The sequence below is a fragment of the Gastrolobium bilobum genome, unplaced genomic scaffold (assembly GCF_033153095.1).
Source record: "Gastrolobium bilobum isolate Gb01-03AN ecotype WA unplaced genomic scaffold, APGP_CSIRO_Gbil_v1 utg15966, whole genome shotgun sequence".
In the NCBI taxonomy this organism is placed as follows: domain Eukaryota; kingdom Viridiplantae; phylum Streptophyta; class Magnoliopsida; order Fabales; family Fabaceae; genus Gastrolobium; species Gastrolobium bilobum.
The window spans coordinates 299638-316462 of record NW_026897912.1 but is presented as its reverse complement, the minus strand read 5'-3'; the positions used below and the strand labels follow the sequence as shown (position 1 = coordinate 316462).

General features: G+C 33.2%; 4 protein-coding genes across 4 annotated transcripts; 2 read left to right on the top strand and 2 right to left on the bottom strand.

Moving 5' to 3' along the window:
- Positions 1–862: 862 nt before the first annotated feature.
- Positions 863–4886, bottom strand: LOC133311375 (uncharacterized). Its single transcript, XM_061512415.1, has 5 exons — positions 4701–4886; positions 2285–2554; positions 1855–2073; positions 1627–1755; positions 863–1081 (listed from the first exon to the last, which is right to left on the bottom strand). The coding sequence occupies exons 1-5, from the start codon at positions 4884–4886 to the stop codon at positions 863–865; spliced, it is 1023 nt and encodes a 340-aa protein (XP_061368399.1).
- Positions 4887–7579: 2693 nt separating this feature from the next.
- On the bottom strand, positions 7580–8642 carry LOC133311374 (HVA22-like protein i). Its single transcript, XM_061512414.1, has 5 exons — positions 8611–8642; positions 8425–8523; positions 8106–8162; positions 7932–7995; positions 7580–7816 (listed from the first exon to the last, which is right to left on the bottom strand). The coding sequence occupies exons 1-5, from the start codon at positions 8640–8642 to the stop codon at positions 7580–7582; spliced, it is 489 nt and encodes a 162-aa protein (XP_061368398.1).
- A 2670-nt stretch (positions 8643–11312) lies between these two features.
- LOC133311387 (auxin-responsive protein SAUR21-like) lies at positions 11313–11609 on the top strand. The gene has a single exon (XM_061512432.1). The coding sequence runs from the start codon at positions 11313–11315 to the stop codon at positions 11607–11609; it is 297 nt and encodes a 98-aa protein (XP_061368416.1).
- A 3784-nt stretch (positions 11610–15393) lies between these two features.
- LOC133311346 (auxin-responsive protein SAUR23-like) lies at positions 15394–16282 on the top strand. Its single transcript, XM_061512376.1, has one exon. The coding sequence runs from the start codon at positions 15685–15687 to the stop codon at positions 15988–15990; it is 306 nt and encodes a 101-aa protein (XP_061368360.1). The 5' UTR covers positions 15394–15684; the 3' UTR covers positions 15991–16282.
- The last annotated feature ends 543 nt before the right edge of the window (positions 16283–16825 follow it).

Genomic DNA, 16825 nt, shown 5'->3' with positions numbered 1-16825 from the left:
CGTCGGCTGGTAATGAAATGAGTGAAGTTCATATAAGTGGAAAGATCAATGAAACTAATGCCTTAAGAGTTTGAGTTAAGACATAATATCAAAGTCACTTGCTACAATTGGCACATAATTTACACATTAATGGTGGTCCCTACCCATGGCATAAATGTGTGCCTATTCAAGAATTTCTCCACACTTAGGAGATGAACAACTTCCCAGGTCTGTTCAAAGTTATGACACAAGTTGTTTGATGGACAAGAACTCTTTAATGAAAGAGTCCTCGCTTCCATTGGTGCCCATGAGTTTTTCATACAAGAGGTAATTAAATACAAGATTTTGTTAATGTATACTCTTTCTAGTGCCTGAAGTAGCCTCTAGCTTGCTTGGTGCCACATCCCAAAAATTTCAACTCCTTTTGCCTCTGCCTCTTGATCGCTGCAATTGCATGCAAACACAACAAAAGGTCCCAGAAAGCATGGTCTATGCCTAACAAAGTCCATTTTAATTTGTACTTACAACTTTTCCCTTGCTCCTTATTCAATCAACAATCGTCCAACTGCTGGTATATTATATGTTCAAAAACAAAGATAGGAAAAAGGCATGCCATATTCTTAAATTTAAGTCTCTCATTTTATGTTGCCATCAACGGCCTACAAGACATCTACATCATTACAATTGAAGTGACCAACACTGCCGACTAGGGATAAGTGAAATTTTTTTTCCATCTCAGTGGCATTCTATATTTTTCAGACTCACAAATAATCTCACAACATACAAATTGACTCCTCAAAACACAAATTATGCAAGTAACAATTTGCATAAATAAATTTGTTTATTGTACTTGGTTTTTTGATCGGTCATGTACTTGAGACAGTTATGATGTTTCACTAGTAGATGGCTGCAAAAGTGTAGAAGATGAGCCTAAAGGCTCATGCACGACTGAATTAGAAGAAACAGATATGGGATTGATCTCTAACTGCATCACGATACTCCCCAATATTTCAGTTAAAATTTTCTTGAATTCGTCTTCTTTAACCATCTTTGCATCATCTGCATTCACCATCTTAAAGGCTTCACTAATAACCTTATCCAGCTGTAAAATCAAACACACGAGTTTCCAATCACTGGCTCAGGAAGACACAGGTAAACATAAAGTGCAAGACATCATTGTATCTCATGCCATGGTGGCAAATGGCAAGATCCAAAGAACATAGACACTAGCACTGACCCATGCCAACACTGATTTTCTAGCTTTTATTGAGTATCACAAAATAAATTGCTTCGAGATCAATTATAAACAATGGTACTAAATAAGAACACTTCAGCAAAACATGTGAAAATCACTGCTATAAACACTAGCAGTAGCACTGACTCATGCCAGCACTCCAACAGTGATTTTTGAGCTTCTATTGAGTATCATAAAACGAATTGCTCCAGGATAAATAAAAAATGGAACTAAATAAGAACACTACAATACAACGTGTGACAATCTCAACTATATTCTCAGCCTATTTTAATTCTTTACCTCAATGCTATTCAGCAACATACAAAATTCATAGAGTCAAAGCAATAAACAAATAGATGAATCCGAATTAAGTTGGGAAGTGGATGGATTGACTGTTTGCATTGGCAACATACCTCTTCAATTGCACCAACTGGGGGTAAACCAGCAGATGGAGACACCACATCTAGAGCCACCCGCAGACAGTCCTTTGATATTTTTCCATTGCGATCTTTTGGCAGATTCTCTAAAGCTGAGTTCAACGTCTGCATCATGTGATAGATTGGTACATTTCATAGAAGGATGTTTAACAAAGTAAATTGGGAACAAGAAAGATATTCCAATGAATCACAATAAAAATAAACCTTGTCTAATTCAAACTTGTTGGATAAAAGTCTCTTGACGCCACTTCCATCAAAGGTGTTTTCACTGTGGGCAACAATGACAGGTTTCTCTTTAAGACAATCAACTACACTCAATGCCACATTCTTAAATTCTTCCAAAAATGTATCTTGACTAACAGGCTTATCCCAAGAAGGACCAGCTTGAGACAGCAGAGCCGGGTCCAGAATGTTATTAAAAACCTATGCATAAAAAAGATAACCCAGAAGGGTAAGGAAATGAAAGAAGATTGAGATATATGTCAAAATTAAGATGGAAAACGAGATTCTTAGCAATAAATGAACTTTATTTTAATCATGTTTTGTTCACACAAAAATCTATTTTAAAAAACAAGTACTTAAATATGTACAACAACATCATTCGAGGACAAGAATAGTTGCATTAATTGATTACCCAAGAATCTGATGTAGGAGGAATTCCATGATCAACAGTGAGTCTACCAAAAGCTTCAATTACATATTCACGAAGTGATCCACTCGAAGACTCAATCTGAGAGAACATGGATGCCATTTCTGCTTCATAACTTGGACCATTAACAAACTCAAGGAGATCTTCCCCATCCATGCGGAGTATAACAATTGGGTCTCGCTTCAGTCCAGCAGCCATGCCCAATAGAATGTCTGAGAGAACCTCTTTGAACTCAATCTTGCTCACTTTTTCTTGCTTGCCATGGGTAAATTCATTCAAGACTTATAGACCAAGACAATAGAATTTTCTATTCTTGTTCCATTTGTAAATTAATGTATAGAAATCTTGATAGCTCATGCAAAAATTATCTAAGGAACTTGAGGACTTCTATTGAAAATGCAATGGCAAATCAAACTCTTTAGAGAAATATAATTAATCTTATGGGAAACAATGTACATCTTCACAAAAGAATGCAGATAGAGTTCTTGTTTTACCCAATAATATTCCAAAAATACATAATGATTCTTATGTACCACCAGAGTGGATCAAATTCTGGCAAACACAAAAAGAAAATAAGCAAGTCTTCAAGACCTGCTATTTCCAAAGCAAAAATTACAGCCCACCGTGTAATTTTTGGTGGTCCAAAATATGTCTTGCATGATAATAGTACTTCATAACAAACATATTAAAAGGATAAATACAAAAGGGAAAACCCCCCAGTAAATCCTCATTTATCATGTATCTTAACACGTCATTAATCTAGAATCATATTGCTTCTTTTTCTAATCTTCTTGTGGCCAAGGTGTCTTATACTCTTCAAATATATTTTATATATATTTTTTTTTCTATCTTTTAGCATCTGGTTAAGTAAGAGATTTGCTTTTTCCCAAAGTATGCCTTTAAAAGAACACCTTTACCTGTCCACACGAGTACCGACCTCAGATTGCAGCTAGCACTAGTAGTTTGGGTCCCTGGAATTTATCATTGACTATAATAGCAGATTGACTTTTTGTTACTCTAAACTACAAAGTCTAAAATCTAAACTAATATATTAGAGGTTAAAAATGCCAGCTTGACATAGTTTCCACCATATACGTCACCAAAATCTGCCTCTAGGGAGACAAGAAAATAGCAATAAGAAGCAAAGTAGAGCAGGGCAAGTAATTGCAAAATAAAAGCAGATTCCCACAGGACCGACCAAAGTATCATGGATGGGATACTTTTGGGGCCAGCTATAAGTCCATAATAAATTTACAAAGCACATTATCAATTAATATTTTTTATCCCAAGTTCACACTCTTCTCCATCAACATCTGAAGCATTAAGAAAGTATAGAATTTGCAAACGAGCCACTATATACATAAAGAAAGTTGCTTTCACATGCCAAACAAAGCTTAAAAACTCAAAGGAAAACCATCAGACATAAGAACTATTACAGAATAATATAAACCATTAAAAAAGACCCTCACCGAATACCTTAAGGTTTTGGGTTGAATTGGTTCTTTACATGGTATAAGAGCCTCACCCTCCTATTTTGTGTGTGGAATTTCTTAGTACAGTTAGGTGGACCAATGTATTATCCATCCTTCATGCCCAGTGGACTATCTTGTATGAGGGAACGTGTGAGAGAAGTATATAAACCATTGATGGACCTTTACTTAATAGCTTAAGCTTTTGCGTGAAATGGTTCTTTACATAGTATCAGAGCCTCGCTGTTACAGGTTTGATCCTCATTACTCCCATTTTCTCTTGTGGAATTTCTTAGTACAGGTAGGTGGACCTGTGCATTCACCTTTCAAAACCAATGGGCTTTCTTGTGAGAGGGCGTGTTAGAGATATATAAAACCATTTAGGTAGCCTCATCCACCAGCTTAAACTTTTGGGTTGAATTAGTTGGTATTAGAGCTTCAGTGACCATAAGGTCACGAGTTCGATCTTCAACACCCCCACTTTCTATTGGAATTAAATAAGTACAAGATAAAACCAAAAAATTGGGTCTGTGCAATATCCACGCTTCAAGTTCAAAGGGATCTTGCGTGAAGGGGTGTGTTAGAGAATAATATAAACCATTAAAAAGACACTCACCCAACACCTTAAAGTTTTGAGTTGAATTGGTTCTTTACGAGAACGAAACGAATCGGATGACGATAATGATATGACATTGATGATAAGTTAACTATTTTTGCCTAGACATGATAATAATAATATGGGAAGAATTAAACTAACATAATTTAGAATAAGTCATGTATATTTTCATGTTTAACAAACCCCACCCACCGCACAGCACTGCTAAGATTCCAAGCCAGTTTTAGCACAAGAGAAAAAGCTACCACTGAAGTACTTTTCTTCTTTCCCCAGAACTTGAAAAGAAAAAAATAAAGAAAAGAAAAGAGATTGAAACCTCATAATAGATATGATCAGAATCAGGACTAGTTCCCTGAGCAGGCAAACCAAGAGCAGCACCGATGTCAGCAACAGCAGGCTCGAGCTCCTTTACTGAGAGCTTCCCATCTCTGTCTCTATCCAACTCATGAAACTTATTGTCCACGAAGTTGCTGAATACTTGCTCGTTCCCAACCAACTCCATTATGTTCGAACCATCCAGAACCTGTCCGTTCCCACCACTTTTCCTCTTCTGATTGCCTGAACTACTCTCCGTTCTCAGCTACCCAATGCTTCAGGTTTTTGCTTTTTCTTTTGAGCTTGTGTCACTTTGGTTCCACCTCTCGTGACGTGAGTGTCACACGAGCTAAAGTAAGTGAGTTGAGTGAGTGAGTGAGTTACACAGTTTTGCTTTGTACTTGTATTTGTGGTTAAAAATAAAACCATCAAATATGGCTTATTTTCTTCAACATTGTTTCGCCTCTATTTATTAATGGGTTTAACACGGAAGGGGAAAAGAAAAAGAAGAGGAGGAAAATAATCAGATCAGGCAGTGAAGTGTGAAGTGTGAACCCCACACCCGACTCCCAATAGAAAGTTTATATGAATCTCAATCATATCATTTATAGGAGAAAAAGAGCAAACACAACATGTGCTTGAAAGACGTAGGTCCTGTTTGTTTTAGTTGATGGGAAGCTACTTGTGCCCCTACCAAGCAGAGAAGCTTTGTCCCTTTTCTACTCATTCCCAATTAAATTCATTATACTTAGTTATTGATATGAGCTTTTATACTCCCAAATATATCCTGTCAGTAATGGGTTCATATTTTTTAATTTGGCTCAGTGCGAATTTAAAGGGAAAACAAATTATTGTGGAGCAATTAATAATTATAATTCTGCATTCTTTTAAGTATACTTCTCGTAATAAAATATTAATATTTTTTATATTGTAGAAGATAATTATATCTTGTACATACACGTAAAAGTGTATAGGTCAATATGGGTCCATGAAAAAAAAAAAGAGAGATAAAAAGAAAGGATTTAAAGTTTCTAAAGTTACTTTAAATAATTTTATCTAATCTTCACTAAAATACACACACAAAAATGTGTGAAATTCATGTGAACTCATATAAAGAGAAGAGAGAGAAAAAGAAAATATGAGTCATACATACTTTTATTTTATATTTTGATATATATTAAATAAAATTATCTAAATTACTTTTAAAAAGTTTAAATATATATATATATATATATATATATATATATATATATATATATATATATATATATATATATATATATATATACGTGCCCCACATACAATATAAAATATAAAATTATGTCAAAAATATTAATCCCAAAATGAAATTGGGACAAAGATGCTGGTGGTGACCACAGATCCCATTTGTAGCTGGGAAGCGTGACTACAAAGGGGGCAGGCGCGGATCCTCAACTTGGGCCAAATTTCTTTTTACCCAACTATTAGATTGGCCCGTACTTAATCCCCTTGGGATACGTGTCGCACAAGTGTTACTTATCATTTTACGGTTTTTCTATGATTATGTAATTTTTTTTTTGAAAAGAAGATTATATTTATAAATTTTTTGTTTACAAAATTTTATAAATTAATAGTATAGTTTATAAGTTTGTAAAAAAAAATTTGTCAGTATAATTCTATTCTTCTTTTAATATGCACCCGGTTCATGGTTTTTTGGGTGCTCCTTTTCCAAAGAAAGAAAAAATTTCTTCTATTTATATCCCTATTTTCTTTTTAAATTCTTTCTCAATCCTTTTTTCCTCTCATTTTTGAATAAGGCCCACCAAGTCCGGGAAAAAAAAAATGAGCTCATGATTATGATCTTCATCTTCTCCGGTCCATACACCGTTGCGTAATATTGCAGAACCATTAATTATAGGAAAATCATACTTTCATGTAATAGGAGAGTAAAAAATTTTCCTACACACATTCGTTTTTCATGCCAATTAATTTTTTTTTTTCTAATATAAAATGTGGGACCCACATTTAATTTGTCTCTACTTTTGTTCTCTCATGTTTTCATGCAACATAAGAAAACATATGAACCCTTAATTATAACGTTTAGTCAAAATGTAAGTAGTATGCGGGGCTAGCATCAGAGCACACTGCAAGAAATTTTACACTTTCCAGTTATCAATGAAAGCAAGCACTGTGTTATATAAAGACTGTAACTGATGAAATAAGTTGAGTTCAATTATCTTATAATTTATGAATTGATTTCGGAAACATCAACGTAAACTTAGTCAAACAATCCCAAACTAATTGAACGGCTAGGCCATTCAAAGGATCACCATTAGGTTAGCGCTAGTATGCTACTTAAAAACAAAGCTAATTATCTAGAGAGTATTATTGTGAATTAGGTGTCTTCTATGTAATCATAATTAGCCAAAAAAGTAGTCCAAAATCATTAAGGCACATCCTTGTTATTTTACTTAATGACTTCTGATTGTTTTTTAGAATAACCAAAGGAACCCACTAAAAGGTTGGCAAGAAGCAGAGTGGTTACTGCTCCCTAGGTATCTGAGGGTAAACACAATGTGGGGTTAATTAACAAGATGCAATGACCATGAGCGCTTTTAAAGTTCAGCCATTTGAACATGCAGAGTAAAAGAGGTACATAATTCTAAAACACACAATTTGTAAGCATACATTATTTTCAACTTGTCATTGCAATAATCTAATTGAGGTGGACGAGTGAACACATTGAAAAACTCACGACCATTTACTTGACATGTAACTTGCAGCAATGATACTAAATATTAAAGAATGAAGACCTTGTCTACCTGAAAACTTGATAAAGATACACTGTCAAGTCTGTCCTAAAAGTATACACTATACAATCTGCTTTACAAGAGTGACACCTCAGGGGCTACCTTGCTTATCCATATGCACCTGATTAATACGAGGCTGCACAACCAAAGAAGGAAACTGGTTTAAAATACCAGTGAATCCGTTTATGCCGTAAATCACAGCCTTACGCCAAGCGAATCCTACAATATCCGTAGCTTTGACTCTCAGCTCTGACAAGCTATCATTGATTTCCTTCTCATGTTTCACCATATAAGGCCGGATGAAGGAACTGTAAAGATGAATACTACCCTAAAGCCATTACCAGCAACATAAAAAAAGATAAACATGAAATACTTCTAACCAAAGCCCAAAAATAACAGCTTAAACGAGCAATTCATCTATGTTGCAGGTGTGAAATACTTACTTCTGTTTTAGAATACCAGAGATACACAAAGAATGCTAACTTTGCTTCGTTGTACAATGGTACCCTTCACAAAGAAAAAGAACATAATCAGAATATTTAATAAAAATCAGAGCACCAAGAAAGAAAAAAAAATAGATATAAAAACCATGATAATAAATAAAGTAATAATTGTACCATGAAATAAAAGTATCCCCCAATCCTCCAACAACCGTAAGGAAAGCAACTACGATCCTACAACAATAAGATGGCCCAACATTTAACCAAGGAAGTAATTAACAGTATTATTCGTGAGGAAGGTTATATTTACAAACTTTTTATTTATAAATTTTATAAACTACACTAAGTATGACCGGTCTCATACTTAGTGTAATTTCTAAAAAAAAATTGTAAACGGATCGATTGCTTATTATTTGTTGGCATCACAGTTGAAACTTAAAGAATATATTTAGTTCACGTGTCCAATGGGTAATAGGGGAAAACTCAAGACATGTACCAGTATTGGCACCAAAATACTAGTCGCTCAATCTCTGGCTTACTCTTGTCCACAGTTTTGAAACATTCATAAGCCGGCAAAGAATAACCAAATACCAACCTATACAAGTAAAATTAGATTCAGTTACCCCATTATTATGAAACAAGAAGTAAGGATTCTATAATAAATCATTTCTCTCTCACGTACAAGAGAGCTTTCGAAACAAATGACCCCATCATTTAAAGCCTGCAACATGGGCTGGAAAAAAAGAAAGAAAAAAAAGAAAGATTAATGTCGCTCTTGTATAGAGTTTCACAAGAAACACCAAACCCTGAAATCACGGGGAAAAATTCCATAATCAGTGCAAAGAAATCAGAAATATAATTAGTAGATTCCCACGTGCAAGATTCATGGTCCTTTGCGTTAGAATAAAAGTTGCCATTGGCCACAGAACAAATTAGAGATGAAAGGGACAACAGTCTTAAAAGATGACTAGTGAAATTAAATTCTAACCAATATATTTCAATTGTTTGTGATGAAAGTAATTAGATTAATCTTGGAATTCAATCACGCAAGATTTAACTCCAGCGGTTTTAGTTACATAATAAAAATAAAAATGAACATGACAAGGTTAAGGGACTAACCCTGCAATGCTAATGGCTTCCTCGTAACAAACGGTAATGTGTAACCTCTGCGTATATTGGCGCTAATTAAATAGGCTTCGCTCCGCTACGAAACGGTGCAACCCAAAAGGCGAATCTCAATATCGCTCCGCATCTGAACGTTTAAAAAATAGGAAGGCCCATGATTTATTTTTATTTTTTTTGCTATTTATTGGTGTTTTTAAAAATGAAATTTATTGCACTTGACACAATTAAAAAAACTGAAAAAGCGTAAAATTAAATGATAATGAAAGAATTAGATAATTATTGATTAAACTAATAATCACATGTATGACGCCCACGCTTTTTCTTAGCAAGTTAAAAAAAATGTATTGATTCTATAAATATGGGTGTAGTTGACTCAATTGATAAGATCCACCAAGGTGTCGTTATCAAATACTATATTAGACTTTTGTGATCGGTGAAGCTTGTGGACAATATAGTAATCGACATGACGTGGTTGAATTTTGAGTTTTGACATAAACAAACAATTTAAATAATATAAAAGAAGAAAAAGGAAATTGTGAACTAGCTGAATTAAGAGGAGAAAGAGAGAAAACAAGTTAAATTATCGATATCAATTGATTGAAATAATTAAAAATATAATAATATTATTTGTGCACTATTTTAATTATACTATTTTTATTTCTTTAATAATAAAATAAAAGAAACAATAAAGTACACGTTCTAATATATTTGTTCTCAAATAAAAGGATTAAAAATTAATGTGCAAAAAATACATATTTTTAAAATATAAAAACATAAAGAAATGGAATAAACAGAAATCATTGACGAATTCCCGGATCTTGTTAAATATTTATCAACCCACTAACGTCAAGAATATATATATGTCCACTCCCGGAAATTAGAGAAACAGGGCGTTTTCTTTGAAAAACAGTGGGCAAGTAAGTAACAAAGTAGAGTGCCAGATTGGATCTATGATGGGCTGACAGTGCCACAAATTCTATAGTCCAAGTACAGAGGTACATATTCCAATTTTTCATGCAAAAAAATATACTATATCTTATTTTCCTCCCTGTTACCCTTATAGCAATTATATTAGCAATTATTATATAAGCTGAATGCGAATATAAAAACCGCAAAACTGACATAGATTCATAATTAATCACATGGAACCTACATCTAGCATTGACAAATTATCGATAAGGATCAAACGGTTAGTAACTCATCATTTGTAGTCTGTCACATGATGATCCACAACCGAAAATCTTTACATGATTGTCACCCACACCCTTGTTCTGACAATATGCATATTGCACCATGCACATTTGTGCTTTCCGATGTTGATTCTCTTAGCACCTTAAATTTGTAGGACATGTACTAATTATAGAATTTTATATAATATTTTTCGCTTCCTATATATTTGGATTATCTTGATTACTTTGCAATTGAATTTTCTTGCTTGCATCTCTATATCTGATGCATTGGTAAGTGTTCATGCAAGTAATCAAAAGCCTCAGTGGCATGCATATACTCTTCAATGCCAACAGAGTTTGAAAAATGAAGCTATAATTACATATTTTGGCATAGATTGTTGTACCAAACCAAACAGCTTATCCTAGTTCTAATACCACTCCTGCTACAATCTCCTTTTGTTGCTCTAATAAAGAAAATAGATAGTAAATACTTAATACTATATTTACAGGTATGTATGATATAGAGGCATGGCATATGGTACGTACGGATGTGTGAATAGTTGGTACATTTAATGCACGTAACCTAAACGTTCCTAAGTTTTTGAGCCTCTTAAGAATTGGGTCCTGTGCTTATTGCATGTTTTAAGCCTTCATCACGTGGGAAGGGTGTGACCCTTTTCGATTTCAGTGTACGGCACTCCGTTTTTCTATCTCACTAGCTGGCTGATTTCTATGGAGTGATGGATTAGATTTTGAAATGGAGTTGAGAGGTAACTGAGCACAGCCATGTGAGTGTTTTATGAATTTCATGAAGTGGGGCCCATGGTCCTGTGGCACCATGCCAAAATATGAGTTGGAGTGTCTTATTAAGTATGATCCATTCTGGAAATGTATGGCTTCCCACTCCGTCTTAACGCTTTTAATAACAACACTATAAATACAACAACCCCAAAGCCTGATCAGTTCAAAAAAACATCATTACATGAACACATATTAGTTCACGCAAGAACAATTCAATTCAACCAAGTCCACTTGTCACTAGCTAGTATATATAAGGCTACAAGCCACTGCAACATCTTGCATATATATTATGGGCATTCGTCTACCATTATTTATGGTTCTTCATGGAAACAAGATATTCAAGTGGCAGCATCTCGAGAGTAGAAATCAATCGAATGTTCCAAAGGGTCACATAGCAGTGTATGTTGGAGAGGCTCAAAAGAAGAGGTTTGTGGTTCCAATATCTTACTTGAACCATCCTTCGTTTCTTGACTTGCTAAACAGAGTCGAGGAAGAGTTTGGATTCAATCATCCAATGGGGGGTCTCACAATCCCTTGCAAAGAAGAGGCATTCATCAATCTTACCTCTCAACTTCGAGCCTCCTGAATTATTATTAATTAACATCCTATTCCCTCCTATGTACGTATGATGCCTATCTTACTTCTTTTTTCTGCCTTTTTGTTTTTGGTACTCTTCACTTGAGTGCTTTTTGTACTAACTTCAGTCTTTTGACTAATGATTAAAAAGGTATTTCATTGTGTATATTTACTCTTAGAAGCAAAATAACCACTAGCAAATAACTTCTGGTTCCCCTTGTCCCCTCTCTAATAATGTAACATTTAAAATTTATTTAATTTTAGTGTATCTTGTCAAATATATATGGGTTTTATAATTCTCATTTTGAGAGAGAATTGAAATCTCATGTTGTAGAGATAAAAAAACATATGGGACCCGTGTGTTAGAAAAAATTATATGTAGGACTCGTGTCAGCACGGAAATCGAAGAGTGTGTAGGAAAATTGTAATTCTTATGTTAAATGAGAATTATAAAACCCAATATACGTAGGGAAAAACATTTCTCAAGCTGCTTGAGACAAATTTATCTTCGACCACCCCAAAACTACGTCGTTTTGATTATTTATTTTCTTATATGTATTGATTCAGCTTTGAATGATTATGATTCCTTTTTTCTCTCTCTTCCTTTATCACCATTGATCCATCTTTGTACGGTTATGATTTAGTAGCCAGAGATAACTTTATCTCCGACAGCTTGAGAAATGATAAGCCCATATATATATATATATTAATTTATTTAAAATGAAATAGGATCTTTTGATTTTGGTGTCAAATTTTAAAATTTGATACCAAATTTTAACTGTTGATTTCTGCCAATCAACAATTATTATTTATTGAAAATTAAATTTATTAATTAATTATTAATTTTCAATAAATAATAATCGTTGATTCACGGAAATCAATAGTTAGAATTTGATGTTAAAATTTGACACCAGGATCAAATAATCCTTCCCCATTTAAAATATGCTTAATTTATTAATGTCACCTATCCATGCAAAATGTTTTTTTCTTTTTAAGATTTTTCCGTCGATTCCTTCAGCTGGCAAAAAAATTTTATTAAATTTTTAAAATAACTACTTACTCATGATTCGAACTCAAAATCACCTGTTGAGCTAGATTATTTCATGTCACTGTTAATTGATCCACAACATTTTAGAATGTTCAAACCGTTGTTAAGTTCCAATATTGTATAGAATATTTTATTTTTGTATTTTAGGCATTGGCGTTATAGAATATTGGCAGTTAGCATGTGTTAATATTATTATAATTTAGGGAAAAGTTTAAAAACTCCTTTTATTATTTTATTTTGAATCACTTACACATTTATACTTCTTTTAATCACTTACCTCCTATGATTTTTTTCATTCAAATTCATCTTTAATATCGTTAAAAATTTACTAATCTATCTATTTTACCTTTCTTAAAATAAGTGAATATACTTATGACAAAAAATAAAAGAAAATAAAAATAAGACCAAATATATTGAAAACTTATAATACTTATTGAAAAGATTAAAAATTAAAATAGAAGAAAAAAATTAAATTGTCTAAATCAAAAAAAATAAAATAGACCGAGGACAAAAAGAAAAAGAAAAATAAGATTAAATATGTTGCAAACTTAGAACAGTAGCAGAAAAGACTAAAAGTAAAAAAAAAATGAAAATAGTCAAAAAAAAATTGAAGACAAAAAAAAAAAAAAGACTAAATATGTCTAAATAAAAAAGAAAAAAAATAGATTGAGGACAAAATAATAGAAAAAAATAACACCAAATATATAGGAAATTCACAAACTGATTTCTTTTTCTTTTATGTCTTAATTTTTCTTCCATTTCTTTTAACAGTAATAGAAAAGACTAAAAGTGAAAAAAAAATATAAAGAAAAAAAATATCAAGCATATCTAAATCAAAAAGATGAAAATAGTATGAGGGCAAAAAAAAAAAAAAAAAAAAAACCAAAATATGTTAATCTATTTCTTGTATTTTATTTTATTTTTTGTTTTATTTTTCTTCTATTTTTTTTGTATTTAGTCTATTTTCTTCTTTTTTATTTAGATTGTTTTTTAATTTTACTCTTTTCTATCAGTATTATAAGTTTTCAATATACCTCTCTTACTAGAAATCTATCAGGAATCAGTTATTCTTCAGGTCTCATCTCTTTTTATACTGACAATCACTCCCCGGCCATTCTCAGCGACGCGAATGTTACAGGTAGTGTCTGCCTTCGAATTCTGCTTCCCTTATGCTCACCGTGCAGATCACATACCAACTGGCACAATGCCTTACCATATGCCTACTCTGAAAAAACAAAAACAAAAACAAAATTGTTTAACCTAAAAAGATTTTCATTTATCATAGGAATTTCGAAGTAAGTCAGTTGAAGCAAAATCAAAAGATTAATATGAAAAATTCAGTGTGGGCCCCCAGTAAATGCATCTGAAAATATTTGCAATGAGGGGTAATACTTACATAAAAAAAATTGTCACCCTATGGTTACCTTTGAAAAGAGAATGAAGAAAAGTATAATACCAATAATTGATCACAGATTACAACAACGTCTTAGTAAGCAATTAATCACGAGGACTTCACGTGCTTTTCACATGGTCTTGTTGTCGTCAAAGTTGTGAGAAAGCATGCAATCAATTGCAAACCTTGACTATAATATAACCTCCTGCAAGCCTCCCAGTATTCATAAAAGGGTATTACCGTACTTCAAAAATAAAATATTATCATAATTTCCTTGTATTTACTAATAGCAAAGAGATTAACTGGACAATAGAAATTGCACTAGCCAAGACTTAATTCCACGTGTAAATAATTAGTCTTCACTACAGCCATATAATATGGAGACAGAAATGACAGAATTATTAACCAAAAACAGAAAGGAAAACTCATCAAAAAAATAGGGTTCAAAGTTTATCAAAACTTGACCCAATTATGAAAAGTCTTCCATTTCTAGTTCTCTGGGTTCAGCCACAAAGTAATCTGCATATAGAATAGCATTAAAACATGAATTTCAATTCAATATCCAGGTGGAACTTCTATGCAATACACTATTATGGCGAGTCGGCTACATAGAGTCAAATGGAACTTTCATGTACACTTATTTAATGGCCCGTCAAATCTTACTGTTAAGAAAATAGTAGCCATAACCGCTGATTCATCATTCATGCATCAATCTTATCCTTTGCCTCAAGCCTCTGCAATTGACCAGAGACTTTCCCATCTACATCTCATAAATTCTCTTGTTGGTCACCTATTGCTTGTTCTCATATAATTGGTGAGCCTATATGTTTTACAACCAATGCCCAATCTTAGTCATTAACAGCTTTCTGCTCTATTATTTAGAGTGATCGAAGAGCAATTGAATGCTTATGTCTCTCACAATTTCCTTCCCATTTCCTTCACACTAGTGGCCTTTTTCTCGTGCTTCTGTTTTTTCCTTCACAATCTCATAAAATAGCAGTAACAAGGTTCCAATGAATACAAAACTAAGAGGAATGTAATTAAATTTATTTTGAATATAGTTAGGTTTTGATGGTGACTAGAAAATAATTGATCATGGAATTTCAATTCCAATCTGTAAACTTGCATTCTGATTAGATTAGTACAAATCAGTATATGTTTTGCACGGAAAATCAATAAACAGAAGATATTTGAGTGGAAATGTGGATCTAACCAATTAGGTTTCCGTCGTACAAGAGTGGTTGACACGGCATCCAAGTGGAACTCGAATTTGATGTATATGGCCCATTTATATCTTCTTGTCATGGAATAGCAGACACCAACCTTGAATGCCATTGCCGACCAAAACAAAACTTGAATTCTAACCTCTTCCTCAAGTCCCAGAAATTGACCATGTCTGTTAAATGTTGAGCCTCTACAATTATTAAGCAGTGGAAGTCATCAAGTTTTTTCCTGTATAATAGGTTGGAGGACACACCATGTGATTCATGTCTCACGCTTATTAATCCCTGCCTAAATACCTATACACCACAGATTTTTCCACACGCTTTCATCTATAAATACACACCATATACTAAACTTTCTTCACCAAACAGAATTGTATACAACAAGAACCTCTTCCAAGTTCTAACAAATACTATTAAGATGGCTATTCGTTTGCCTAGTGTCTTGAGTGCTAAACACATTCTTCGCCGATCTAATCTGTTTTCAAATCAAGCAGCTGCACCAGCATCACAAGATGTGCCTAAAGGGTACTTTGCTGTATATGTAGGAGAGGGTGAAAAGAAGAGATTTGTGATACCAGTCTCATTATTGAATCAGCCTTCATTCCAAGAACTGCTAAGTATAGCTGAGGAAGAATTTGGCTTCAGTCATCCAATGGGTGGCCTCACAATTCCCTGCACAGAAGATATGTTCATTAATCTCACCGCAGACTTACATAGACTATGAAGAGCAGCCAAGAGTTTTAAATCTGAAGAGAAATCTTAGTTTTTCCTTTTAACATGGGGTTCGGAAAAATGGACTCGTGCAAAAGGTTTACACAGATGAGATGATACGCGGCCAAAACTAAGTCTGAAGACAGACTTTTTTTTTTCTTTTTTTGGGTAATCTCTGAGGACAGGCTTTTGTTTTTGGTTTTTGCCTTGTAACATGGGATTGAGAAAAGTTGACCCATGCATAAAGGTTTACTCTGTTCGGCAAGTGACTATATGGTATATGTATCATTGGATTTAAAACATAACTCAGCAGAAATTGACTTATTCATTTACATATGGCTTCTAGTTTTTTTTTCTTTCTAGTCTTAAGGTTGTTTCTATATACACTTGCTGATAAATGATTGAAACTTTCATAGTCTTAAGGTTGGATCAAATAAACTATGATTACTAGTTGAGAATTTTTAAAAATTTGCGTTGTTCCAGGTAATATATACCAACCTCATAAACTTTAAAATTTAGAAGATCCGCTAGAAAATGCCCGAGTTTGAAATCCTACCAAAATCAACGGTTGAAATCTCTCAAGTAAAATTTTCCCACTGTATCAAAGCATAAAACACGCCAAAGCTTTTTTTTTTTTTTTTGGGTACTTGCCATTATATATAAATCTGTATTATATGATCAATTCAATGAATGAGTGACTAACTGGTCAATTGGGTTGTAGTGATTAAAATGTGAAAAATGGTTTTAATTCTTTAAAAAAAAAAAAAAAAATTAATTGTTAAAGGAGAAACAAGTTGACCTGATTATGACTTGCCTTAACTAGGGTGAACTAGTCCTTTTTAATAAAA

Coding starts and splice junctions, on each gene's coding strand:
- LOC133311387 (XM_061512432.1), top strand. CDS start 11,313: ATGGGCATTCGTCTACCATTATTTATGGTTCTTCATGGAAACAAGATA.
- LOC133311375 (XM_061512415.1), bottom strand. CDS start 4,886: ATGGAGTTGGTTGGGAACGAGCAAGTATTCAGCAACTTCGTGGACAAT. Junction 2,074..2,284: donor CTCCTACATCAGATTCTTGG/GTAATCAATTAA, acceptor TTTTATGCATAG/GTTTTTAATAACATTCTGGA. Junction 1,082..1,626: donor CAGTTGGTGCAATTGAAGAG/GTATGTTGCCAA, acceptor TTGATTTTACAG/CTGGATAAGGTTATTAGTGA.
- LOC133311374 (XM_061512414.1), bottom strand. CDS start 8,642: ATGATGGGGTCATTTGTTTCGAAAGCTCTCTT. Junction 8,524..8,610: donor TTTGTTTCGAAAGCTCTCTT/GTACGTGAGAGA, acceptor TTACTTGTATAG/GTTGGTATTTGGTTATTCTT. Junction 8,163..8,424: donor GTATTTTGGTGCCAATACTG/GTACATGTCTTG, acceptor TTATTGTTGTAG/GATCGTAGTTGCTTTCCTTA.
- LOC133311346 (XM_061512376.1), top strand. CDS start 15,685: ATGGCTATTCGTTTGCCTAGTGTCTTGAGTGCTAAACACATTCTTCGC.